Source organism: Falco biarmicus, chromosome 15 (genome assembly GCF_023638135.1).
Source record: "Falco biarmicus isolate bFalBia1 chromosome 15, bFalBia1.pri, whole genome shotgun sequence".
Classification (NCBI taxonomy): domain Eukaryota; kingdom Metazoa; phylum Chordata; class Aves; order Falconiformes; family Falconidae; genus Falco; species Falco biarmicus.
Window position 1 is genome coordinate 9350158 of NC_079302.1, and position 26714 is coordinate 9376871.

The 26714-nt window shown below is 38.0% G+C and overlaps 1 protein-coding gene across 3 annotated transcripts in view; it reads right to left on the reverse strand.

Moving 5' to 3' along the window:
- CDH8 (cadherin 8) overlaps positions 1-26714 on the reverse strand; it is a 214081-nt gene that overhangs the window by 131695 nt on the left and 55672 nt on the right. For 2 of the 3 annotated variants that reach the window (XM_056361148.1, XM_056361149.1), the window contains exon 2: positions 5239-5685. In XM_056361148.1, the coding sequence (XP_056217123.1) occupies positions 5239-5490 (252 nt within the window). In that variant the 5' untranslated portion in view covers positions 5491-5685. Of the gene's footprint in view, positions 1-5238; positions 5686-20460; positions 20899-26714 lie in introns of those variants that run through there. The other variant, XM_056361147.1, reaches the window with a different exon arrangement.

Here is a 26714-nt window from a genome sequence, read left to right on the forward strand (position 1 = left end):
GCCTTAGTTGTATACATTACGGGTTTGTATCACTTTGAGTACAACAGTACTTTCAGGCAGCCATTATAATCACAAGCTCAATGCAGGAATAAAAAGGAAAGCATATGGAAAGAACTTGCTTAATTAAAACCTTGTTTACTTTGCATATATATATCACTTGTACTTCAACAGAACTATTTATGATTTTAAACAAGTAAGATTTTACCATTTCCTTGTTAAGAGATAAAATGTATGTTGGCAATGAAATCAAAGATTGCATAAAACATGTATAATGTAGAACATACAGCTTGAAGCTATTTATAAGTGCTCTCTGCATTTCCAGGTTCGGTTTTTGCAGTAGCACAGCCTGAAGCACTTAACCGTGAAAACATGATGCCTTTCTTCTACTCCTCCTACAGGAAAATTATTTCTCCTCTAAAGGCCTGAACCTAAGCCCCATACATCAAGTGAAAAATCTCCATTGCTCTAAAAAGCAGAAGTTGCCTAGCTCGCTCATCCTACAAGCCGTACAAACAAAATCTGCATTTATCAGAGTGAAGACACACATCACGTAAGTGAGAAACAAGGAAGAAAAACTCCACAGTTACAGATAAAAAATGTCTACCTGAGACTACACGACACTGAAAAGTTGACTCAGGAACGTTCTTTCTGAGTCTCAGTAACTCAATCTAGTTTGTGTCCTCCCCGTCCCGACTTTTCAAAGCAACTTCTCAAGAGCCAGCACAGCTCTTCTGCCAACCACAGGCCACAGATGTGACACAGCAGCTGTGCCTGTGAAAGATGCAGGTCTTCCTTGGCTTGCTCACTTTCAAATCTCTCATCACAAAGACTGCATGCAAAATATGCAATATATTACTTTGGGACTTGAAATTGGTAAATACCAAAAAGTCTGGGGAAGGTTAGGGGTTTTCTAAATAATTAAATTAAAAAGAAACCAAAAACTTCTGTCACCTTCATGCCTTCTTTTGTTCTCTCCACACATTGTACTTACAAACGACAACTATTAACACATCAAACTATCCCAGGTTTTTGCTTAAAAACTTCCATTAAAGTAGGTTCTATCCCATTTAAAACATCACAAACAACACGTTCCATAAAACAGGAGCTACAATTAGATACCCAGAACCTAGTTTCCTAATGCTTTTAAACACTATTACCTATTTCTTGTAAATTTGGTATCTGTCTCCTGTGAAAGAAGAGCAGCGTTTGCCCTTCCACAGATTTCACAGCGCAGCTGCCATGGTGCTGTATACGCATGCAGAGGAGACAGAGATGCAGCAGTGTGTATCAAGTAAAAGTTCTATCTAACTAACCAAGTCCACAGGGACGGCATGCAGTGTCACAAGACATATCACTCTACACTCCAATGAGGTTGTCAGCCACTGGGAGGCCTGCAAACTGCTGACAGCGCTAGGCAGTGTACAGAGTCCTCTAAAGCAGATGCACTCGCTTTGTAAAGTATGTACCTGTTTCTATGGATGAAGCAAAAAGAAGGAAATTAAGTACGAAAAGGTATTTGTAAATCTATCTTTCTGTATTGTATTGCTGTGAACAAAACCAAGCTCATTTGAAGTATGTCACAGGAACATGAAAAAGGTTACTGTGTAGGTTTCTCAAAATGCATATATACATTTCTACATGTACAGATCAAAACAATATGGAATTTATTACAATATCATTTGTCAAAATAAATGCAGTATTAATACAGACAAGAAAGAAAAACTAGAACGTTTGTAGCATTTTATGGAGAAATCTGAAATTCAGAAATCACCCTAAAAGTAAGATTCATACACTTTTTACAGATGTGTGAACTCAAGTAGAGCTGCATATTTTGAGTTTGTTCCTACTGAATATAAATATTAAAATTGATATTAAAAGTGCATATTGTTCAAACTCATTGTAAGAAGTTCAAGACTGAAAGCAAAAGATTTTATCCTGTCCTTTACTCAAGCCATCCAAAAAATGGCCACTCTTTAAGAAAGAAGTGACATTAAATACCCTATCAGTCTTACCCCAGATTCTTTCATTTATTTGAGCAAATACATTGGTAATGCATTTATTAATATAAATTTGTGCAGAATAGCAATAAATAAGTACCTTTGAAGAGTGTGTGGTTGTACTGCAACATTTAAAATTCTGAAGAAGGGTCTTCATGCCTAGAAGCTGTTTCTCTCAGAAAAATGGAGCAGCCTAATAAAATGTATTACATATCTCTATAAACCCTGTGTTGCTAAACTTTCGCTGTACTTCAGAAACTTTGGTATCACATCTTTTTAACTAATTGAATGAATGCTTAGTACACTCTATATGCCGCCTTTTATTTTGAAAGTGATTTGTATTGTTTATATTTATTATAATTAATCTAAATTTTCAGTTTTATTTTGCTGACATACATTTCAATTCCATTAGAATCAAATGCTTCTACTCAGTGTCTTTCCACCCACTGACATAAAAACCGTTATTTAAGTATCAATATTATTCTGAGCAGTTCTTAAGAGCTGAATTTTCAGTGGGCTTTAAAGGTACATTTGAGAACATAGATTCTGCTTGTGTGTATATTATTTCTGATTGTGAAAAAAATATATATTTTTGTATTTAATATCCAGAGCACCTAATTACGTTGTACAATCACATTGTACAAATAATATATGACCACAAAACATACCATATACACTCTAAAATAGTGTAGAAATGGAAGAAAACTGCAGCCCAAACCTACATAACTAGATTTGCTTCAAGAATGTTTACTTTGGGACATTAACTGTCAATAAATTTGTTTTAGATTATACTAGTACTTTGAACATGTAAAAAAGCACATATAAGAAACACTGTCTCTATAATGTCAGAAAAGCACATATATGTCCAGAAAAATGCAGCAGATAGGTAGCATACATATTTGGTATCCACCATGTTAAGCCTCTCTACATCAATTCATTATATCGTATTTTAAAGAGTGTCCTTCTTTCAAAGGCTGGCCAAAAAACCCCCAAAGAAAATCAAGGTAAGTCAGAGGGCAAAAAAATAGTTGATAAAGAACGTCACAGAATGAGGGAAATATTCCAAGTGTGCAAATCCTTTGGCAGGGGGCAAAACTGAAAGGCTGGAGGAAGAGTGTAAGCAGAAAAGAGATGAGGAGGAACTAGGTAAATGCAAATCTACTGTGAGTTCTGAAAAGGAGGTTATTTTTAACTTGCAGTGGATAAAAATGCGATGAGGGTGACAGAGGACAAACTATAGCCCAGCTTCATGAAGGAGGAGAGCATTTTGGTGGTGACATTCTGTATACCTTGAAGTTTCGGCAAGAGGGCTTGCTAAGAACTGTGACTGAGGGAGCTGCTGCTTTATAGTCAGGAAGAATTAAGAGCAGCTCTGAAAGATGTGGAGTACCTCTGTTCCCACTGACTACAGCAGAGTTTGAAAGCACCCACAATACTTGTAAACCTTAGGAAAGAAAAATAAGTCAGAAATAGGGATTATTTTTCTGGAGAGTGTGAAAAATTACAAGAATATTTTAAGCCATTTCCATAAATAAAACCAAGCATTTCTCCCTAGGGGAGCAAATGTCACTTTTTTCTCATTTCCATCTATATCATGCAGTGTTTTAATTAGGTAGACGTCTCAACAAATAGATTGTCACAGCATTTTAGAGTAGCTAATTCTATTCAAAATGCCAGCAGAAGATGGCATAATGTCTTCATTGGTTTGGCTTAGTTTAACACACCCACTTCTATTCACTGATGACTCAATTCAGGATATTATACTCACCAAAAAAAACTAATATTGTAGAAATATTAAGACTTGGATACACCCTGAAAATAGAAGTACTAAAAACTCAGGATTCTCCTCAGCTACTCAAAAGCAACTCGAAAAAATTTTAAAAGCTTGACCAAAATATTCTGAAAAGAATAAGGTGGATAAAATATTTTAAGATCTCAAGTAAGTGTATCACGATCTCTTTGACATTGTGATATGTTACTAACTGCAGAAATACAAATGAGAACGGATGTATAATACCTGATATAAATATAAATTAACACAGCACTCAAAATTCACTGGATATAAAACTCATTACACGTTCTGATGCTAACTTTTGACTGGAAAGTGGCTACACTAGGGAAAATTTAGGAATGCACTTGATCTGTGTTTTCTTTAGCAATAGTTACAGCTATTGACAGTACCTATATTATACTATATCCTATTCCTTTAACCATAGAATTTCCAATATTTACATGAAATTAACTGATATCTGTAATTTCTGTTCACTAGCGATTTGTTTGGGGGGGTTTTGTTGGGTTGTTTTTTTTTTTCTTTTTCACTCAATTTCAGTAGCCAGGTAATATGGCAATAATGTACCTGGTGATTTGAAGGGATCCGAACTTTAGTGATACAACGATCAAGTATTTATAACTGCTCACTATAGGCCAAACACCCATTTAGGAACAGAAAATTCTTTTCTAAGAATAATTTTAAAGATAATTAATTCCTGATGAATGCAGACAGCCTATGATATCTTTTTACAGAAAGTGCAATGCTGATTCACTGACTGAAGTTAGTACACACCAAACTACAGAGTAAGTTAAAGCATGGCACCAACCAACGGTTTAAGGCAATAGCCAAGCTAGGACACATAGAAAAACATTATAAACTTCCCAACTTTGAAAGTACATTACAAAATCTGTGACAACACTATTATTTCATATGTGTGCATATCAGGACCTCTCTAAAAACTAGTACATTGTAATATGCTATATATAACACACATCCTTTTTTTGTTTTTCAGATTCTCAGAACATAAATAACTTTTCTGTAACCCGGCTGGAAACAGAGAATGATCTGTAGGTGTAAAAACCTTTCTGAATGAATAAATACGAACATTTACAAAAGGCTGCTTTGGTGAAAATCTTCAGCTGACAGAGCTGAAGAGTGGTGACTAATATTAGTAAAGAAAGGAAGTGTATATGCCTGCATATTTTTGTCAAATGGAGTATGTGTAATTTTGTTGTAAATAGCAGGTTAGCTAACCAGGAAACCATAACCTAAAAATGAAGTACCTTTAAAGCACAAATGTATGGATATTAATGAAGAATTTCAGAATAACAGAGCACCTCAAATTTGAATTTCTTAGAAGAGTCCAAATGACTAAAGACCTTCACATACTATACATTTACATACTTGGGGGGGGGGGGGGGGGGGGGGGGGGGGGCGAAAAAAAAGAGGTAAAAAAAAGTTGTGCCTTACCCGGCCTACTAGTATTGGTTCAGGTCCAGAAAATTCTTCTAATACAAACATTTGATTCCAAACCCAGCCTCTCTTGGAACGGTTCAAAACTCTTTGTTCTTCAGTTAGCCTTTTCAGTCCTGTACTGAATCCACTTGGCAGTACTTGAGATTGATTCATTGGAGCCATATAAATGGAAGGAAGGACAGTAATCCATAATATTATTAATGGAGTCCATGTATCCATAAGCATTTCCGTTAGTCTTTCTGGCATTGTACCACAAGCTATGCAAATCACCACAGAAATGAAATTATTATTTTGCCTTCCTCCAGACTGTAGCAATCCAATTCATCATGCAGTACAGAACATTTACTTACAGCTCCTCCATGTGTTTACAGCACAGTCAAGGTAAAAATATTGTAGATTATAAAAACATGATCCATTGAGTTTTCCGATCATTAAGGATTCCTGGTGGGGGGGAAAAAAGGTTAAATTAGCTTAAAGATCTTACTTTTACATCATAAAAAAGCTATATTAGGTTTTAATTTTGTAGTGTATAATATTAGTGCATATTAAATAAGTTCAAAAATATAATTTATTCTGTAAATTCTTTCACTGCCTAAAATAGTAAGAGAAGATCCAGATAAGTGATTACACCCACAAGAAAACATTTTACTTGCAGTTTGTTTTGAGATATGAAGAATCTCCCGGCCTCCTTGCTAGCCTCTACTTTTTATGTAGTCAACTATAAACACTTAGCATGACAAATAATAAAAGGCAAACAAAATAACGTTCTTGCATACAGACTTACTCTCCTTTCCTCCACAAGAAAAAATAAAATACATCTCATAAGTGCACAGGGCTCCAGCAGTACATTCTCATTTTAGTAATCACCTAGCTGCAGAGCACACAGCTCAGCAAAACCTTCACAGTCCAGCAGAGGAACACAGCTGCTAAATCCACTGCGATTTCCATGATTCCCAGACCAGACCACTACCAGAATCTAAGCAAGCTTATTTACGTACATCTGCACTACAGAACTCTCCGTGTCTCTCTCGCCTTCAGAGAAAACACACAGTCAGATTTTATTTCAAAGACATTTTCCCTGTTGGACACCTGGGATAATTTTGCCTGTCTTTCCCCACCCACCCTTTCATGTAGTAGGCGGCCACATCAGGTTTCAACTCTGTGTAAATATTCCTTGAAATGGACAAGAAAGTTAGCACAGTAGGGCTTCCTAATGCCACAGTGATTGACATAAACCTGTAGAAAGGTAGCTGGGCCATGGCTCGGGGAGAAGGGCTGCATTGCAGTTACTCTAATGAAGCTGGAGCTATGTAAAAGTTTCCTGATACATTTTCTTTGATTCATATCCAAACAATCTCATGAGAAACCGCTATATACACGATATATAGAAACATCTAGTGGTAAGCTTACACTCTGTCTTCCACTGGATTTTTTTCCACTTTAAAATGAGTCCCTACTGTCGCAACTCTATGAAAATTTTGGGGAGTTGTTTTTGGTGGGGTGGGTGGGTTTGTTGGTTTTTTTTATGTTCATATACTCTCATAGAAGAAAATACCTGAAAACATGAATAGCACCGGTGAAAGTCAGCTGTTATTTTAAAAGCAAACAATGTAAAAAGTAATTTATTTTTTTTTAAACTTCAGTAATTGCCAAAGCAACTGTGAAATCTGTTGCATGAAAATCTGAAAGTGTGAGAAACTTGTCTTGTTAAAAGGGGAGAAGAGCTGTTATCAACCTAAAACTCAATATCTGAAGTAGCATGGAAGACTAGTAAGCTAATAGTGCAGCGCTTTGACAATGCATCAAGAATGAGGTGAATATCCATTACAGAAGTAACTGTGTGGCTTACAGGCCTCGTTGCCAACTGAGATGGAAAGAAAGAAATCAGAGAATACAGTACACTTGCAATGAAATTTTGGGGAAAATGTGAGGTAAGTAAGGGAGGCCTTCAATCTCTCAGCATTCTCTCAATACCAGGAAAAGGTAAAGGATGAGGAGCAAACAGTCTAATTGCTTGATAGGAAGGGTCTGTCAAATCACCTGAAAACCCTCTGTGGTCTAAGAAATTACATGGAGGTTGACTGCTTCTGCTTTCTGGCACATTTTAAAAAGATAGATTTCCTGGGCCATGTTTGGTGGTAGAAGGTATCAAAACGTAGAAGCAACCAAACTTTCAATGAAAGTGGTTAAGATTATTTGTACATATCTTTGTGCATATGTGAGTGGGCTTGCAGTTGCATGTATCTGCCAGGGGACAGATTTTTCTGATTTCTTCAATGGAGCAAGAATTGAAACGCAGGAAATATAAAACCACCGCAAAACAGAGCAATAGACATCATCTTCAAACAATATTCAGGATTAAATTCAAAACTAAGGGCAAAAACTGAAATCCCAGTTTAAGAGTCCTTTTCTGTAGCTGAGCTTTCAGTTTTTACATACAATGTGATTTTTGACCCAGAAATAGAGGCCATCAGAAACAGAATAGTATGTTACACCTTTGTCCAAGAAAGTCTGAAAAAGACCCCAAGAGGGCCATGACTGACTTTCTTACCCTTCCAGTACAAAGTAGTATAGTTCTTTTTACTCACAGGACTAAATAATAATAAGGCAAAGCACTTCTTTTCATATTCAAGAAGCTTTATGAGAACAATTCCTAAATAATCTACACAGGCTGCCTTCTAAAAGAGATGATATACGAGATAAAACAATACGATGCTCACAGAAACATTTTTGTTTGAAGAACAGGATATGTGCTTTTTCAGACTGCCACTCTGAATCCTGGGCAAGCATTAAATTCATTTCAGTGCATCCCTTCTCAGTTCCTCCCCCAGACCTCCTGCCTGTTTCTCTTCACTTACTCCAATCAAATTCAGGTCCTATCCACTAGCACCAACGCATACAATTCACTATGACTGGACCATCCTCACAGTAGCTCCCTATTCAGCAATACTTTAAGGCAAACAAATCAAAAGCACACCAAAAATATTAGTAATGTACATACCATGTAATTAAATCTAACTCCATAAAAAAAAAAAAGTGAAGAGTACAGTTATACAAGCTCAGTGAATGCAAAACTGTGAGACTCTCAAGTACTGACAGAAAAGTAAGGCACGTATTGTGCAGTGCAGGGAAAAGAAAAAGATCTGACAAGACTTTGGCATGTATTGCAGGGGAATACGACCAGACTGTAACAGCAGAACTCGATAAATTTCTCTACAGTTCAACCTAGACTGCTGGAGCCTTTTGAGATTTATTGGAGGAACAGACTTTCATTTGGGATTCACTGCTCTATCAGTAAATTGTGACATTTACTTTGTGCAATGCATGGAGACTGTACCGCCCCCAAATTTCTTTACCAAATTTGGAAATTAATTTTCTTCATTTCTGGGGCCAGAACACCATGTATGTGGGCGGGAGCTGATAGAAGGCATTATTAAATATTTGGACCTGCAATTTTCACATTGGCCAATACAAAAATCAAGAAATGTCTTGTAGCTAGATAATAATCCTCTGGATTAGATGTGTAGGAGAAACCAACAGGGCTACTGAACCAGGCTACTATAATGATATTAAAAAGCCATATGTAAAGGGAGATCTGGCAATCAGGGAAGACTACCAGGTGAGGCACAGTAGCATTTTTCCTTCTTATATTATGCCAGGGTCTAAAGAAGTGGCAAGTATGCAATGACAGCAGAATGATTCCAGCTAAACCAGAACTAGCTTTTGCTAAGCAACCAGAAGAGGACAAGCACATGGCCCTTAAAGAGTGTATTCCCACCCTTATAAAGATTTTGTTGGTGTTGATTAAAGCATAATTTTTGGTTTGAAAGTCCACATATTCAAATGGCCCTGGGCTGTTTTCTTTAACAAAACTTCACTGTTCTAAGAGGTTTCCCTGTATAGCATATGTTTTATACAGCTATAGGTACAACTCTAATCCAGAAAAGCTGTTGACAAAACAGCTTTAGTTCTTCATTCATCCCTCAGCGAGGAAAGTGATATTTGAAATAGAAATAATTTATTTAATGTAGCAAAGAGGAAAAAAAAAAGTGACATTATGTCAGGTAGCAGATATTCAGATAGCTGTCTTATGTTTTAAAAACATAAGACTGTATTCATAAATTTGGTTGTCCATGCACAGCCTATAGAGAAATACAGATAAAGCTGAGTGGGTTTTTTTTCTACTTACTGTATGTGCTGATATAGTTTAGAAAAATATTGTTCTATTAACAGAAACATGCATTTTGGAGCACTACTTGTACAAGGCCACAGAGTGCATGAGTTTTATACAACACCAAGTGATTACAATGAAGTAGAATTTTATAACCTAACACTAGAACATAACTAGCATATCAACTTTAGAAATTAATGTAATATACATTGCAATGCTTTTTGGAACTAAAATCTATGTAGGTTACCTGTATGAGTTAATTGCCTGCATAAAGTTAGAGCAAGGTATGGCAGTAGGTAGTTATAGTAGATATACTAACTGATGACAGTTCTCATTTTATATATGAGTGGCGGAACGCTTTATGACACCTAACATCTCTGATATAACTAATTTTGCTAGTTATTTTAGAATCATCTTGTAGCTTTAAAAGGTGAACACTAGAATGCAGTAGACTTGTTAAAAAAAGATTAATAAAGTTAATAAAAGAAGTTTAAGATATATAAACTTATTCTTGAAAAAGAAGGAAAGAAAGATCATAACAAGCTTTAAAAAAAATCGATTTATCTTTAGATTTCAAGCCACAGAATACATCTGGTCAAGTAAACCACTTTATTGCAACGCCAGTGCATTGATTTACACCATAATCTCAGTTCAAAAGATTTTAGAACTGGTCTAGTTTTTCTTCACATAAAAAACACATAGGGTTGTCTTAAAATCGCAGCAATTTTTTTTTCTTTAATTCTGCATTTACCTTACCATTCGTAGTGATGACATATAACAGCTAAGCCCTTTAACCTCAGTGTTTCATTAGGGTGGATTTTATCAATTCCTAAACTGTTAACAACCAAACCAACCAACCAAAAGTACTGGTTTATTTAAATAAGTTAGACAAGAGATGCCAGAAAAAAGTTGGTGATCTTTGCCTAAAGCAGTGTTTTCGGTAGAATTTTCAAGAATCTTTTGTACATTAAATGACCTCTTCAGCATGCATCCAGAAGACTGCTATTGAACTGCCACAACATGAGGAGATAGACAGTACATAAAGGCAATGGAGTTCTAGAAAAATGTTTTAGATGTCTTTATACATACTTTCTACCTTTGCCACTACTTCAATATAAGCAAATCTACATTACAGTACAAACAGCCTCGAATAATTGATGAGAGGCGTTGATTTACTGATCACCTAGAGAGTTCCAACTATTGCTGTGCGACAGCAAGCAGATAGCTTGTGTACTTCCCATGCTTCCTTCGGAGCCTCAAAATGCCCCCTGACCCACGTGGGCTTTCAGGACCAGAAGAATGAATTTAATTTAATTTCTGTCAGAAATAAGGATCCTTACATCTGCAAAACAGAGCTGAGGGTAATAGTTTTAATATAGGTTATGAGAATGAAATAGGAAGGCTAAGCAGGTGTCCATCACAAAAACTTACATCTTGTGACTTCCTTTACCTGAAATTCATTAAGCAACAATGAATTTCTCTTTACATTGTCACAGGTTTCCCACAGCTCATGATCAGGTATTATATTTCTCCTGTCAATAGGTCTGCAAAATTGGGATCCATTTTGACAGCCTGTACACACGTACAGGTATTTTGTACCTTTTTTTGTTTCCTTTGTAAACATCCAAGTAAATTCCCTGTTATTGTTCAAATTACTATTTTTGTTTTACCTCTGGCCATTTTTTTTCTTTCCTAGTGTTTTTGTCTCCACAGTAACTGAAGTGTTTGTGGTTTTTTTTTTTTTGTTTGTTTGGTTTTTGGTTTGTCTTCACACTGTTCTTCCTGTCCCTTAAGTTCTTTAGGTTTACTTTTACTACTGCAGGTATTAGCTACACTACCACTTATGATTCCTAGTCCCGTTTCTCAAGGATTCAGAGAGTCCTTTTCCATCAACAGTAACAACATGGTGCAAAGCTTTCCCACCATGGGAAGTACAATTATTTTTTCTTCACTGATCCTCTTTTAGCAACACAATAGAGCCATATACAGCCTTAAGTTTTTAGTAGTAAAAATGTAAGGCCTTAACACTCCCTAGCGCTCCAGTCTCACTTGCAGGAACAATTCTTACTCATAAGACAACTGTAGTAAGGATTTTAATTTGTCATTAAAGCAGAACAAAACCGAAGTCCATCAGAATAGAACTATCAAGACATCAAAACCAACAAATAATCACGTCACCCCTGCCTGCATAACTTTGCTATATACTTATCCTGTTTCCAGTACGTATCCTTTATATTGTACTTGAACTTGAATTTAAATTACCTTGGATAAGGCAGGATTCTCTTGTTTCTGTTGCAAACGAATGAGTACTTCTTGCCATAAGTAATAACTACTGTTCTTTAGTGAATTACTCACTTGGGTAAAGATTGCTCACATATCCCCCAAAAGTTAAAATTACAAAGCAGTTCTCCACCTTACTGCGAGATGAAGAGGGACTGAGGCTGTAATCAGACATGCTGCTATGGCAGTAGCTAAGATCATGCTTGGAGTGCCCACTGCTCAGTGCCACTTGCATGCCCTGTCTAGACTTCACTGCCTCTCTTATCTGCCATCATAATTGTATGTTAGTCACTCCCTAACCCAGTTCTGTCAAAATGATCTTGTTAACTTAAACGCTTTTAATAGTAAGGTGTTTTTTAAACCAAATCATTTTGACAGAGTTGGGTTAGGCCATTGCTCATGCTATTCTGCCACCAAGAGCAATTTTAATTTAAGAGGTTCTTGCCCCCGTCCCCATCCCTGCAACACGCCAGCTGCACGTTTCCAATAATACTTCTCCATCCCCATTGCTTTCTCCGCTGCAGCTCACTATCCCTGCAGTTGTGCAAGGCAACACTGTGAGGCAGAACAGTGATATGTGGGTTAAGAAATAATTGCAACAAAACCCTGTTTCAAGAAGTCTCTTCCTTCAAGTTTATAACCCAGATCATTGCACAGCTAAGAGCCCATAAACTACAGGACAACAACAGACAGTTCTGAAAACAGCTGTGCTGCCAAAGAGCATATGAGGTTTAACTATATGCTTTAGAGAACAGTTGGACAAATAGTTGAATCCACAAAACTGAGTGGAGGATAACTTCTGGAAAAGAGTAAAGAACAGGGAATTAGGGGCAGCAAAACTACTTAAATAAAACTCTGATGGACTCCTAGTATATAACCATGGCAATCTGATGCAGCTCTGTCCATTGATACTGGCAGATTTTAGGGATGGAAACCTCTGCACTGCAGCCAGGCAGCAGGCAGATGTGCTGTTCTGAGAAGAGTGTCTGTCAGGAGGGGAACTCCCAGCTATCCTGACCCTGAGCAGCACACAGGACCACGCAGTGGAGAGGGACTGGAAATGGCAGTGAGCCAGCAAGCAGATTCTGGGCCTTGCGTGTTCTAGGCATTGCCCCAAATCATAATTATCATTTGTAGCTGCTCTAAATTTCAGTGAGTAACAGTGATTTTAAGGGACCTGAATTTTATGTCACCTGGAGTTAACTGTAACATAGAAATGCATTATCCACACATCCTTTCCTTCGGCCAAGCACCTTCAAAGGAGGGAAAATGAGATGGGAAATGTTACACTAACTCTGCTATAGCAGCAGGGTGACATAGACTTGAAGTATACTTTGTGCTGCCAGAGATGTGCAGGAGAGGATCCTGCCAATACAAGTGCATATCAATTGTCCAAGTTTATTTTTATATATTCTGTGTGGCAATTTGCTTATGGCTGCTTGCAGAATCAAAAGGCAGTTATCTAAAGAATTACTTGTTTCAGCAAAAATGGTAACAGACACTACCTCTTCCTTTTGGTCTTAGATATTCTGTCCTACATGCGCGAACACAGGGTAATTCAGTGTGCAAAGATATGCCACTTTATTTTGTAAGCTTAGTCATGCATTGCTACTCTTTATAGTTACAGACATCTGAAAGTTCTTCAGGTAAGTGACTTCTTAAGCTCGTGTCAAATGCTAAGGGACTGTTATAAGCACAATGTTCATCAGCCTTTGCATTAGACATTTAGCTGATGGAATCCATACACTTGCACTGAGGATATACAGACATGCAGATATACACACACAAGTATACAAAAAGGTAGCAGTTAATTCAGTATTTGGACCTTTTGTATTTCTTGGATAACTAATCTATACACTTATTATTAGCAGAAGCAGGTTATTCAGTTTTAGGGGTCTGTTTCAGGGACAGAGGGAAGGCAGGGTTAGAAAAGCTTTTCTAAGAAAAAAACCTCTTCCTTTAGTTTCCTTACTCTTCTTGCTTTAACTAGGAAACCCCATGACGGGTATTCTGAAGTAGAGAAGAAGCTGCTATAGGATATAGGTCATTAAACAACTTGACTAATGCTTTGGGATAAAGAGAAAATGACAAGTACATCATATTGAAATATACCTTCTTTAATCAAAGTAATATAATGTAACAAATTGCCTGTTAGTCTGATTGCTTAACATAGTACTTCATCATATCTACAAAGTCTATTTTGTGTTAGTGACTACCTAAATATTTTTTATACTTTTTAGAAAATAGTAACTTTCAGGAAATCCTTTTTCTTAAAGCAAGCAAACAAAACAGAACAAACCAACAAAAGAATATCCTGGCCCTATGATGTCATGCTTATTGCTTAACTTGTATTTCTTATTGGGGATACTTTTGTTACTCAGTAAAATCAACATGAGTCAACTTTAAAGCTGCCAAACGCTCTGATACTTGTATATAAAGTTGTCAGTCTTTCCAGAACTGTTCACTACTTTACAGAACCAGAACACATTTAAAAAAAACCCCACTGCTAGCACTTCCAAACTATTTTTTCTCCTTTATTATTTCTTGCATTGTGTAGTGCTCAGGAATTCTAGTCATGAATCCAACGGAGCTACACATATACTGATACAAGACAAAGAGGCAATATGTGCTCCACAGTTTGCAATTGAAGTACCATGACTTTTTTGATTTCATTTCCTCTCCAATGAAATGAGTATCTACAACATTTTAGGGTTGGAGAGTTTTTTTCTTGTGGATTTTCTTGGTGTGTCTTTTTTTTTTTTCTTTTTCATGACAGCTGATACCAAAAGAGTAGGCATTGAAATGACAATATAGCTATTTTAGACCTACCACAGGCATTTGCAAACTTCCCTTTCAACCTCTTGTACTTAGAAAAGGAAAAAGGGTTGGTTTGGGGTTTGCAGGAGCCAGATACTCCCCAGATGTGTGTCAAAAACATCACTTCACCTCATGGCATTGTGTTGAGACGCTCACGATGCAGGCTCAAAACAGAGAGGGAAGAAAGTAAAAATCTGTTTGAACAACCAAGGTGGACTAGAAACTTAAACATGAAAAAAAATAGTTGTATCTGCATTGTTTTCATTCTATAGTAAGAGGAAGAAATGAACTGAAGTCATTTTTATTCTCTACAGTCCACTGATTAAAGCAATTTTCCTTTGACTAAAATAGAACTGCATTACATATAGATTTAATAGCTTCAGCTCATGCCAACCTCATCTCTCAAACCGATGCTCATTTTTATGAGGGTGTATTACATAATTTGAAGACCTATATCACTTTTAAAGGAGAGAGGGGAAAAAAGGCAAGTTGTGCACAACATGAAGAGAGCTCATAAAAAGGCAAACAGATTGGCCTGCGACTGAGAATTAGGTGTTAACCGTGCTCTGCCTAGGGCATCGTTTATCATGACAGTTTCAGCAGCTGGGATGTGCTTATCCTGTACTTGCTGAAAAATGTTTAAATATTAATGGAGGACATAAATACCTTGCTTTCTGGCTTCTTTGTCAGTCTTTTTTTTTTTTTTTTTAATATACAACAGAGCTTTCATTTTCATTGGTTTCCTTTAAAGGATATTAGGTATTCTCTACATAATTTAAAAAAAAACCAAAATAATTAAGGATAAACTCACGAGTGTTTGACACGTATTCTGATTAAAGTAAGAATATAAAATCATCACTGGTCATGATGATTTAATGAAAACTATATAAACATTCCAGCCATATGCATAAATGTAAATGTACATTTTAAAAAAAAAATCTTTATAAAGGAAAAATTTGAACATAACTGGACTTTTCTAACTACATATGGTACTGCTGCGGTAAACCTACTCAAATCTTTTTGGCTGAAACTCATTAAATTAAAAGTGAGGATCTTTAATTTTGCTGGCTGAATTTGATGGCAGTTTTATCATGAACTTAAAGGAGTTGTTTGGAAAGAACTGATGTCCTCCAACATAAAAACTATTTCTTCTGCAGTTGGCAGGTAAGGTTATTTTGGTGGGGGTTTCTTCATTTGTTTTAATCTAACTTTTAGAAATGCACAAAAAAATAAAGTCCACAGACTAGAACACAGTGCTCAATCTAAACGTCTGCGACATGAAGAGTTAAGTTCTGATGACATATTACTTAAAAGGTGATCATACCGGTTACATTTAATCCATAAGACAGGTTCACATCGAAACTGTTGCTCCATTGCAAACCTCAGCAAATGTATTGCACTACCTCTGAACGCATATGGTCCATTTGTATTAGTATTTAAGGGCTTTGGTATTAAACCCCAATAAAAATACAAAATATACACAGGTATATGATTAAGGTAGTCAGTGAGCGCAAAGGAAATAGGTTTAAATGGTTGTCTGAGTTCCGCAAATTAGGCTGAGCGTTGCTTCCCAGGAGCAAGCTACTTCAACAGAATGTACACCAAAGTAGAAAGTTGAAACTGTGAGCTGATGACTGCCAAGACTGACTGAATGCATAATGGTTTGAACTCCCCCATCCAATTGCAAAGACCTGAGCAAGACATACAGAGAAACACCTTTATGAGCTTGTCTATGACTTTGGCACCGCAGGGTACAGTAGACAGTTCTTATGGAAGGTTTCACTTATTCTGATCTAGTAGTGTTGACATCACTAATTTAAAATCCAAGCCAAGGTGCTGATCATTCTCAATTTCAAATAATTTTCACAAGACACATCATGCTGAACACCTTGGAAAATCAATTCTATGAGTATTATCATTGCAGCTCATAAATAAAGGTTACTCTCACAAATAAGGCAGGTAGAAATCAGCCTCTTGCCTGGAGTCAGATGCTGTAAACTATCTGTTGGTAACTGAACTGCTTCAGAAATCATCTTTCCTTTTCACCTTGCACCTACCACTTCAGATACCATCAGTACCCAGTGTTTCTTTGGAACAAAATTTTACTAATATAGTTGAAATGTCACTGTGTTGATGTTATTTATTTGGCTGACAAAATGAGAAACATGCTGAACAGATTCCAGAATGAAGGAGTCTGAGGGGTTGGGAGGAAAAATACACACACACACTTGAAACCTTCAAAATAGACTTTATATTGTTCTGTGTCTATCTTATGCTCAAATACTTTCAGAAAGCTATGAAGTGAGCCACCTTTTCTATGGCAACAACACTAAGAAAAATGTTGAATTTCCATCATCTAATTTAATTCTATTGATGGGATCTTATGATAGCGATGATGCTTAAAACGTTCCAAACTCAAAATGCCTTAGCATTTCCCTCCCACTGAAAGAATTTAGTTTGTATTATTTTAAACTCATAGTTGAAAATACCTTATGATACAACTGTAACGTAGCACACAATTGTCAGTATTAAGAGTATATCTAAAAGGTCAGGCTGTAATAATATCAAAATGGAAAAAAAATAGAAAAGAAATACTGCTAAGATATCACCTCTTATGGTTATCAGATACTCTATAAAAATACCTGTTTATACTATGTAGCATGAGCAGTTGTTTTCCGTTACAAAGTATGCATATTCATCACTCAAGAGATACACAGCACCAAGAACTTAAAGTATGCATTCACATTTCATTCCTGTTCATAAACTTAAAGGTCACTATTTTTTCCCCATGAAAGTCTCTCAAGTGTTGGAAATGAAATTATGTGTGTTTGTCAAGGGCCAAGTGGGTGGGATTCCAGGCCCCTGACTTCAATAAGTGGCTGAAAGTCCCAGCTAAACTCTGTAGGGCATTTAGGTCTTAAAAGATAAAATCTGCAACTGTTCCAGAAGAAATAAAGAAAATTCAGGAAGTACTTCAAGGGGTGATAGACTTCAATCTATATCCACAACTGATTGTATGTTCTTACTTGTGTACCAGTTCTTTATCCTGAAGAAAAGTGTACACATATATTTTTTCCTAGAGAACACTATGTAGCATATGTTAACAGTGACATAAATAAAGTGTCCAGCGATCAATTAATTTCTTTCATAAAGGTGCAATATTATTGGAAAAATTGTGAAGATTACAAATAACAAAGAAAGTAAATTTAAATCTGATTGGGGGACTACTTCCTTCTTTACAATTTTGTTTGGGACCTCAGTAGCAGGAGCTGGTGGGAACAACTGAAGTATATTGGGAAAGCACTGAGCGACTTCCTCAAGGGAAGATTCTACCTTATCCCATGAGATAAAAACTTTTTTTTTTCCTCCCCTTAAATGAAAAGTATAAAAGGAGTAGATGTTCTATACAGGGAATTTTTTTTTTTTAAACCAGTTGCATGTGTTAAGCAGGCACACATACTACTTATTATTTTTTTCATATTTAATAAGATATCCAAAGTTAGTATCTTGGTCAGCAGCCTGCTCAGTTAACAGATTGCTCACCTGTATAACTTAAGGACCAACGTACATAAAGTACTTCAATCTCTGAGGACACTGAAGACCCTCTGCTTATAACTAGGCACAGAAATCAAAGCCAGGACGCAAGTTTTAAAACAAGAAAGGAGAGTTAATAAATAGCAAGCCTAGGAGGAAGGTAGCAGAAAGCTGTGCTCATTCTGTATGCAGTAAGGTAAAACAATAAGGCTGAATAGATTAAAACCTTAGCCTAGAATATCACATAATAATCGCTTCCTTTCCTAGGGTTTTTCTGTCGCAAACATTCATACAATTCGGTTGGGAGGTGACACTGCAAAAAGCTTTTGGGTTTTGATGTTATCACATTTTATAGCTGTGAAATTTGATAATTTCACAGGTATGCAAAATACTAAGTTCTTCTAGCTTCTTTATCATTTTCTTTAAGACAGGTACGCTAAGGTAATCTTTTCAGTCTTCTGAATGTATTTATTATTTACTTATATTTACCAGGAAGCCTATTGTAAAGTCTCTTCTTCGTAACAGTCTGGTGTTGAACACAGAGGAGGAACATCATTCATATAAAAGTACTGTATATTTCTCTTTACCCTGATTGCAGAGAAACTCTTAAAAAATATCCAAGAGAGGATGAATGAAGTTAAGAGAATTCTTCAGCTGTAGCTTTTGTGGTTATGAGCTCTGTTCTTTAATTGAAACTGAAGTGAGCAGCTGTTAGCTTCCCCTCTATTAAGCACTAACATGGTAGATTTGAAACAATAAACAATGTTATTTGATTTCTTACAATCAACACCCCCCCAAAAAAAAATCTGGTTGTGATACCCAGAGACTCAAAAGGCAAGCCATTTATATGATCAAGTTGGCCGTTTAGAAGTGTCAGCCTTTATGAAAGTTGTATGAATATTTATTCCTACTTACACAGTAAAGAAAGACAAACTCGTTTGCATGAAAGAGAGTATGTGTGTTTGTGACTGTCTAAAAGACAGGAAGAGGGAGGGAGAAGTGAGGGTATAGAGTTTGATACCTGTTGGCAACACCAGCAGGTTTGTGTAACTCTGTTATGTGCCAGGTTGGACTGATTCCACTCTATTTAATCTGGTACTAAATGCAAACTGTTTGAATTGAGACAGATTCAAGACACGACTGAACAGCAATGAACCACAAAGGAATTCCTGCCTATGTTAAGTGGTGTCACCTTCATGGCGGTAGGCAGCATCTAAATAAGGATTTGAATTAATCCTTTCTATAATATCCACGTAGGAACTGCCATAGGCTTTCTGTGCTGAAGCTTTGCAGTGCCTCCTGGGCTCCCCAGCCAAGCACCGTATACAGGTCTGATACTGTCTAGCAGGGATGCTGTCTGACAGCTCGGGGCTCCCAATTGAGATGCTGCTACCCAGCAGATATTGTAGCCAAGCAGAATGCAAGTATGTGTTACTCCTCTGCCTTCCTCAAAGAGAAGATGAAGCGTTTAATAGAACAGCCAGCTTCAGGGGTCGACAGACTCCTGCATTTCTTCTCTGGGAGCCCTGGCAGTGATGCAACTAATGAGCAACTGGAGCTAAGGGGCTTTCTCCCTTTCTGAAGTTTCAGCTGGGTGCATTATCTGTTTAGCCAAGCAAAGGAACGGAAGGAAAACAACTTGTGGGACAGGGATGACTCCTGGCTAGTTAAGGGTAAAGATTCATTCCCATCTCTCCTTTTAAGAGGAAGAGCGGTATTTCTGGGATGCTTTCCTCTCTGAAAGTAAGAAAGGAAGCTATCATACCACTGCTATTTATTTATTTACCTAGGGGGTGCAAAGCTTTAGGGGGAGGAAAGGTGGTGATAAATCAGAGGGATTTCCCCCCCTCATGGTTCTTGCAGCCTCCTCCTCCCTCATTTACATATCTGGCTGGTGGGTGATTTTTATTCTCAGCACGAAAACTGCAATCTATTTCAATGCATGAATGCAGCCCTGCATCTATTCAACCCACTGAAATAGCCCAGAGACTTATTGTACTAAATAAGAAAACAAGGAGAAGAAACGCATTCTCCAGCCTTGGAAACAACCCTCTGTGATCCAAAGTCCTCCTGATCCTTTAGAGAGGAGGAAGAAGGGAAGAGGGGGGCAAAGCAACACACCCCAAGAAACAAACATGAAAAATAGCCACACCACCACCACCACCACTCCTCCTCCCAAGGGAATAAAAAAAAATAAAAAATCCTAACTAGCACCCCATGACATTTTCATTATCAGGAATTTCAAAACATTCGACTTAATGAGCCACTACAGTCAGCCTAACACTGTACCTATTAACGAGAAAGGCACCGGCACAGCGCACCTTCCAAAAACACAGACACTTAAGTCAAAAAGAAATCTACAGAGAGACAGCCCTCTGCCAGCGAGACGTAAATAATATTAATAAAATACTCACTCTTCCAAGGACCAAGGAAACCGGTCGCCAACAGCCACTTCACGCGCAGATTTACAGGGTGAGGTAAAAAACATTAGCCAGTCCCTGTGAACAGGCAGGATTCTCCAGATTTTCTTTTCATGCTTTTGGAGGCTGCTGATGCTGGAGGAGATGCTGGGTTTTTAGCTTCTCGGGTTTCTGTGCCTGCATGCTAAAGTGCGGTTATTAATTTCTCCCTTCGCACAAGCCAGCGGCAGCAGCACGTCTCCAGGAAAGCAGGGATATTCCAAATAAATCCACTAATTCCGGGTCTGAGCGCTCCAACGTGCCTGCCTGCCAAATGTAACTGTGAAGTGATGTGGAAAAGTGAGCCGGGAGCCTCCCCTGACAGCTCTTATTGGGCTGATCTCGGAGGCAGGTCTAGCGCTTGGAAATTCATGTAAGCAGTTTTGGGTGGTGGTTTGCCTCCCTCCCTCTCCTCCGCACCCCCCTACCCCGCCTTTAACCCGGTAAGCACACAACTTTCCAACAAACGGCGGCGCCGCTCGCTCCGCGGCGGGCGCCCGCACCGCCAGCTCCCCGCCGGGGCATGTCCCTGCGGCCGGCCCGAGGCCGCGGGGGCGGGCGCACGGGCGGCAGCCGGCGGGGGCCGCGGGAGGCCGGGCGCTGAGGCGCGGGGCCAGCGGGGGGGCGCCCGCCGGGGCAGCTCGGCGGGGCTGGGACGTGCCCGGGGCGCCGGGAGGCGGGTGGGGGAGGGCGGGCGAGCGAGCGGCGGTAACGCGCCGCGGGGGGCGCGCAGGCGGCGGGCGGGAGGGAGCCCCGGTCCCCCGAGGCCGTGCCCGCCGCAGGGGGGGGCGGACACTGGGCAGCGGGTAGCGGCCGGGCTGCGGGCACCGCCGGTCGGGCGGAGGCAGGAGCCCGGGGGGCTGCGGAGGGGCCAGGAGGGGCGGGAGCAGCTCATCCCTGACAGGCGCGGCGGGAGAGGCAGTCGGACGCCCCGGGGACGGGGAGGGCATCCTTCAAAAACCCTTTTCCAAACAAACCCCGAAGAACTGCAAGCATTTAATTTTTCTCTCGTGCTGTTTTAAAGCCAAGGGTGGCAATCAAATTATAAGCAGGAGCCTGAACCAGCCTAAACGCAGAGCAGAGCCAAGACCTCCACACAGCAAGAGATGCTGAAGGGCACCCTCAGTACAGTAAGTTTTGACCATCGCCCAGTTTCCCGTTCCTCCTTGTGACTGACAGTGCTGTTATCCTGCAGAACCGGGCTGGTGAAATGCCAGGAAGAGGCTGAGGGACCCTCAGCATTGAGGATCCTCAACTGTCTTGGACTTTAAAGAGCTGGAGGGTGCTCATCCCTGCGGGGGGCTCAGCACAGCTCCAGCAGGGCTGACAGCAGAGGGCTGAGGAATGCCACAGCCCGTGCCATGACAGGCCCACGCGACTCCTTTGCCCATCTTCTTTATCAATTGGATTCATGAGTCTCTTCCTTTTTATGCTGCATGTATTATCTACTGGCAGACTAAAGGTATTATACTTGATAATTACATACAACATAGCTCTAACGTTACCACTGCCTATATCCCTTTTTTTCCCCCAAGTTTAACCTTTACCAAAAGAGAAGGGGTCAGCATTGTGCTAGGAACACAACGCAGAGACAGGGTCAGGTACAGACAAGGACTCTTAAGATGGAGGAATGAGTCAACACTTAAGCTTCCACAACAGTACTAGTTAAGTGCACTCAGCTCCATCCTCATTCTCCAATTTCTCATCACCAGTATTAAGTTGTGTTTAAGATGAGTGTTCGGTGCAGTTCTGTATTATTAAAGCTGGTCCATTGCTCAGCTTTGTTTTTAAATGGCTAGTCATCTTAAACCCACCCATATAATTGGAAAACCTTTTAACCTTAAGCACAAAAAAATGACTGCATTGTTGAAGATCTCTAGGATTGCAGAAATTGGACCTTAACATTCCTCTATATTGTAAGAATACCATATAATGTAGTTTAATGATTGTTAACCTTATTTTTATGCTGATATTATGTGTGCTCACATGTATAGTGAATAAGACCTGCATTTGGAGCTTTTATGTGCTTCATTTGAACTAAACACAAGTTACTGCAGATAACGTGCATTTCTTGCACAAGTATTCATTCTGAGAAGCCTCAAATTCATCAGAAGGTAGCAAAATGTACCAAAATTTTACATTTTTCAAGGGCAATGAGGAAACATCTATTTCTTTGCTTCCCTAAGCCCAAACATTTACTTTCCAAGCTGTGAGCCTGGGATGATTCCTTGGAGAAGGATGGATATAAAATACACAATACTTACTTGAAGCAGGCAGAAAGCCTTGAGGGAAATACAAAACACTTTGCAGTGCAAGAGATAACATCAGAAATCTGGCTTCCTTTACCTGAGGTCCTGCTGAGGCAAAGGGTATTTTTCTCCCCCGTCTTTCCACCAACTGAACACCACAGTGAGAATATAGGTGCTGTCACAAGGAAACATGAGGATATTTAGCCTATGTTTACTCCTGGCAATTAATGACAGTTTTCAAACTTTTTTTTTTAATGTTTCAGTAAGAGTAGTTGCACACCTTGTTTTCATTTCTACTAAAAATACCTGATGGAAGCAACCAAGAATAAAAATTCTCGCTAATAAGATTGGGTTAGATCCCTTGCGTCTGCTTTAAACTGGCAGTACAGTTATGTGTGGGAAGAAAGCTAATGGTAGAGGTTGTACCTCTAAGTACAGCTTAAAAGTTTAGGTTTTGTTTTGATTTCAACCTTTGACTTTTGCCATTTGTTCTATGTGACCTTTCTTGCAGTTGGAAATTACTGGGGCAAATGCTATGCTCTTTCATCCTCAAGTTGTAGGAGAGGGTGGTAAGTGTCTTGTTAAAATGGATTGAGTCATCCGTGGAGTCCCCTGTTGCAAAACCTTTTGGATTGAGTAAATCTTGACAGGAAGAAGTGTACAGATTAATATTTAATTTAAAAAATAATCCTGGAATACTAAAGGAACATTTACAACTTTCTGCGTCCTATCCAAACTAAATGATTTAATGATATTTGTTATAGTGACACACAGAGACAATATCACATAGCACTGTTGAGTCTACTGGCTAAAAATTGTTTCTTCTTAAATATCTTAAATACATATTATAAGGAAGATCCTTCCTCTGTCTCCTCAATGATCATTTCATTTTTTAAGCAAAAAGCAGCTCTGACTGCAATTGAAATAGGATCAAGATTTTTAGTTTAATAACTCTAGTAAAGAAAAAAAATAAATCTACAAGATGTGTGTGACAATGCATCCTGGATCAAACTTGAATTTAATTTTTAGTATTAAATCTTTGTACCAGAAAAAAAAAAAACAAACAACTTATACAGAAGGGGGTGGATGTTTCTAGGTTTTCTTTTTCCTTTTTTTCTGTGTCTTTTTGTTGTGGGTTTGTTGCTGGGTTTTTCTAGTTACTTTTTTGTTTTGTTTGGTTGAGGGTTTTTTGTTTTGGCTTTTATTTTTCTGTTTGGATTTTTTTGTGTTGGTGTTTGGGGTTTTTTTTTGGGGGGGGGGTTGACTGATTGTGACTCCTAAGGGGGGAAAATTAACCTCTGCTTGGAAGAGAACCTGGAAATTTTCTTGCATATTTGCTTTTATGAGTAAGAAGGATTAAAACCCCAATGTGACTTCTTATTCATACACAGACAGGAAATACCTGTCTATCATCTAAAAAAAAAATGTGTGGCATAAAGTAATTCAAGCATCTTTTCACCCTTTTATATTTTTGTGAAAACAGTTGTTGATTATCATACAACTCTTTGTTCCTCAGCATTGCAAAGCAGTGCAATAAACTGCTTTTTTGAAGTCAGAGAATTTAGACCTTACTGCTTAAAAATATTCAATAGAACTGACCTGAAATGAGCTCTTAAGGGGCAACTCAATTACAACACAGCGTCATCTTATTTAAATAGCAACGTAAAAGTCAGGAACTTGAAAGGGGTGGGGAGGTGAGTGAAGGGAAGTATGCCTGGGAAAGAAACCAGTGTTAATTCCTCATATTCAGATTTTATTTCATCAGATCACCTAGTAATGAGATATTTCCCTCAATGTATCAGCAGCTGATTTAAGTTTTTAATACACTGTATAGGGCCAGATCCAAAATTACCTGAGGTTAATGAGTTCAGTGGGAATTACTTGATCAAGATAAATTACTTTACTGCAAGCTACTTTTGCTTACAGGGATTACCACTGCCATGACACTTCAAAGTAATATTAATAATATAAATTAATAATTGATCTCAAAGTTACTAAAGCAAGTTTACAGAACAGTAGTATAACCTTAATTATTCTAGTAAGCTTTAAATAAATTCAGTGCTATTTTCTTAGGCAATATCCACACACTCTACCTAGCTTGTACCTTTTGCTCAAGTTGTGAGGGACTACTCCTGAATTTAATTTGCTTTGAAAGGCTAGAATTCACATTCCATAAACTAAGAAGAAACAGGGAGACTTATCTTAAGTCCAGAACATTTCTGAATAAAATAGTGCTCTTATCAGTTCACTATGTCAGTAGAGAGACATAATGACCTATGAAATGTAGGTTCTTATCACTGTCTTGTAACCTTTAAACCCTACTTGTATACAGTTATCACAAGTTGGTTATCATGAAAAATAATGATCCCCTGTGTTTGGGAAGTCACTGAAGACATCCATAACTTGAAAAAGTTCCATTATATAATGCTTACAACGGATATTATGGATTAAAACAAAGGAAATCATACAACTGGCCCATGGGATGAAGGTTTATGGGTTAGGGTAAGGTGGGTTTTGTTGTTTTTTTCGGGGGTGGGGGTTGGTGGGGGTTTGGGTTTTTTTGGTTGGATTGGTTTTTGGTTGGTTTTTTTTTGTGTGTGTGTGGTTTTTTTTTGGGGGGGGGAGTGGTGGTGACAGAAATTAATGATTTCATTTTAACAGGGAAAGCTAAAAACAATGAGAAAATGAGAAACTTAAGTGAGGTATTTGTAATGGAATGCCAGATCTCTTTATAGAGATCAAAACTGTTAAAATTGAATATCCAGTACTGGTACAGAAAGCTTGAAAAAACCCACTGATGAAAGAACAGACCATAAAGCAACAGCATCCATAAGTGACAAAAATTCTCAATCACTAAAAATACTTGCTTTCCAGTCTAGCTTTCTGTGAAAGGTATCTAATCAAAGTCCATTCCCTTGCTACTCAATACATAAAAAAAATAAATGCATTGATTTTGACTAAGTTATTTTCACTTGGATTGGGCTTTATAACCATGCAAAGTCCAATCCAGCCCATGGACTGTCAAACAGGAAGATTAAACCCAACAGCAGCCCTTAGAAAAATCTTTTTCCTGTCCCAAAATTGCTCTATTTAGTAAAATAAAACATAACTAGTTCTAAGACCACTTGAAAATCTCTAGAGATTTTAAAACATAAAAAAAATCCAACTACTAATTTGTGTACCAGATGCCCCAATGATATTATGGCATGCATAAAAATAACAACACATTATCTGGTTTTATTATTCCTTGGGTACTGTTTGCAATTTTGATTAGCTGCTGCCAGGTTGACTATTAGAAACACAAATATTTCTTTTGTATATCAAACACTAAGATAAAGACAAAGGAAAATTATATCAAGCAAGGCAATCAACCATTATTTTTGTACATAAATGTTCTGATACAATTTGGAAAGTTAATATTTTGCTTTTAGTTTTCAATATGCCTTGTGAATGTAGGTAACTGGATCAGTTTCAGTAGCTGTGCAAATATTGTTTGCTCTACCTCAAGTGCCCTCTAGTGTGCAGTAATTAAGCAGGTTAAAATAATTTTTTCCCTCCTTTTTCCTAACAGCCACAGTTTTAAATCCCAAAGTAACGTGTAACGCTGCTTTTCTTTTCAGAGGAAAGAGAAATTCAAAGAGAAAATCATGTTCACTGCATTAGTTGTGTGTATATAAATGAATTAGCTCCTTTATATAAAATCAAATCACCCCTTTGCTGTCAAGTTTTTATTCTCAGGGGTATTAGTTAAATAAAGCCTAATACTTCTTCTGGACATTGTGCAAGTGTTGTTGAGACACAAACAGTTTTCAATGTTATCAGAATCAAAACAACAGTCTTCTCTATCTGAAAAAGGAAATTAACATATTCATCAGCAAAACATGACCCTAGAACAAAATTTAACAACAAAACCCCTAATTATGCTTCTACAGTTTTTTTGTTTGGTTGTGGCTTTTTATT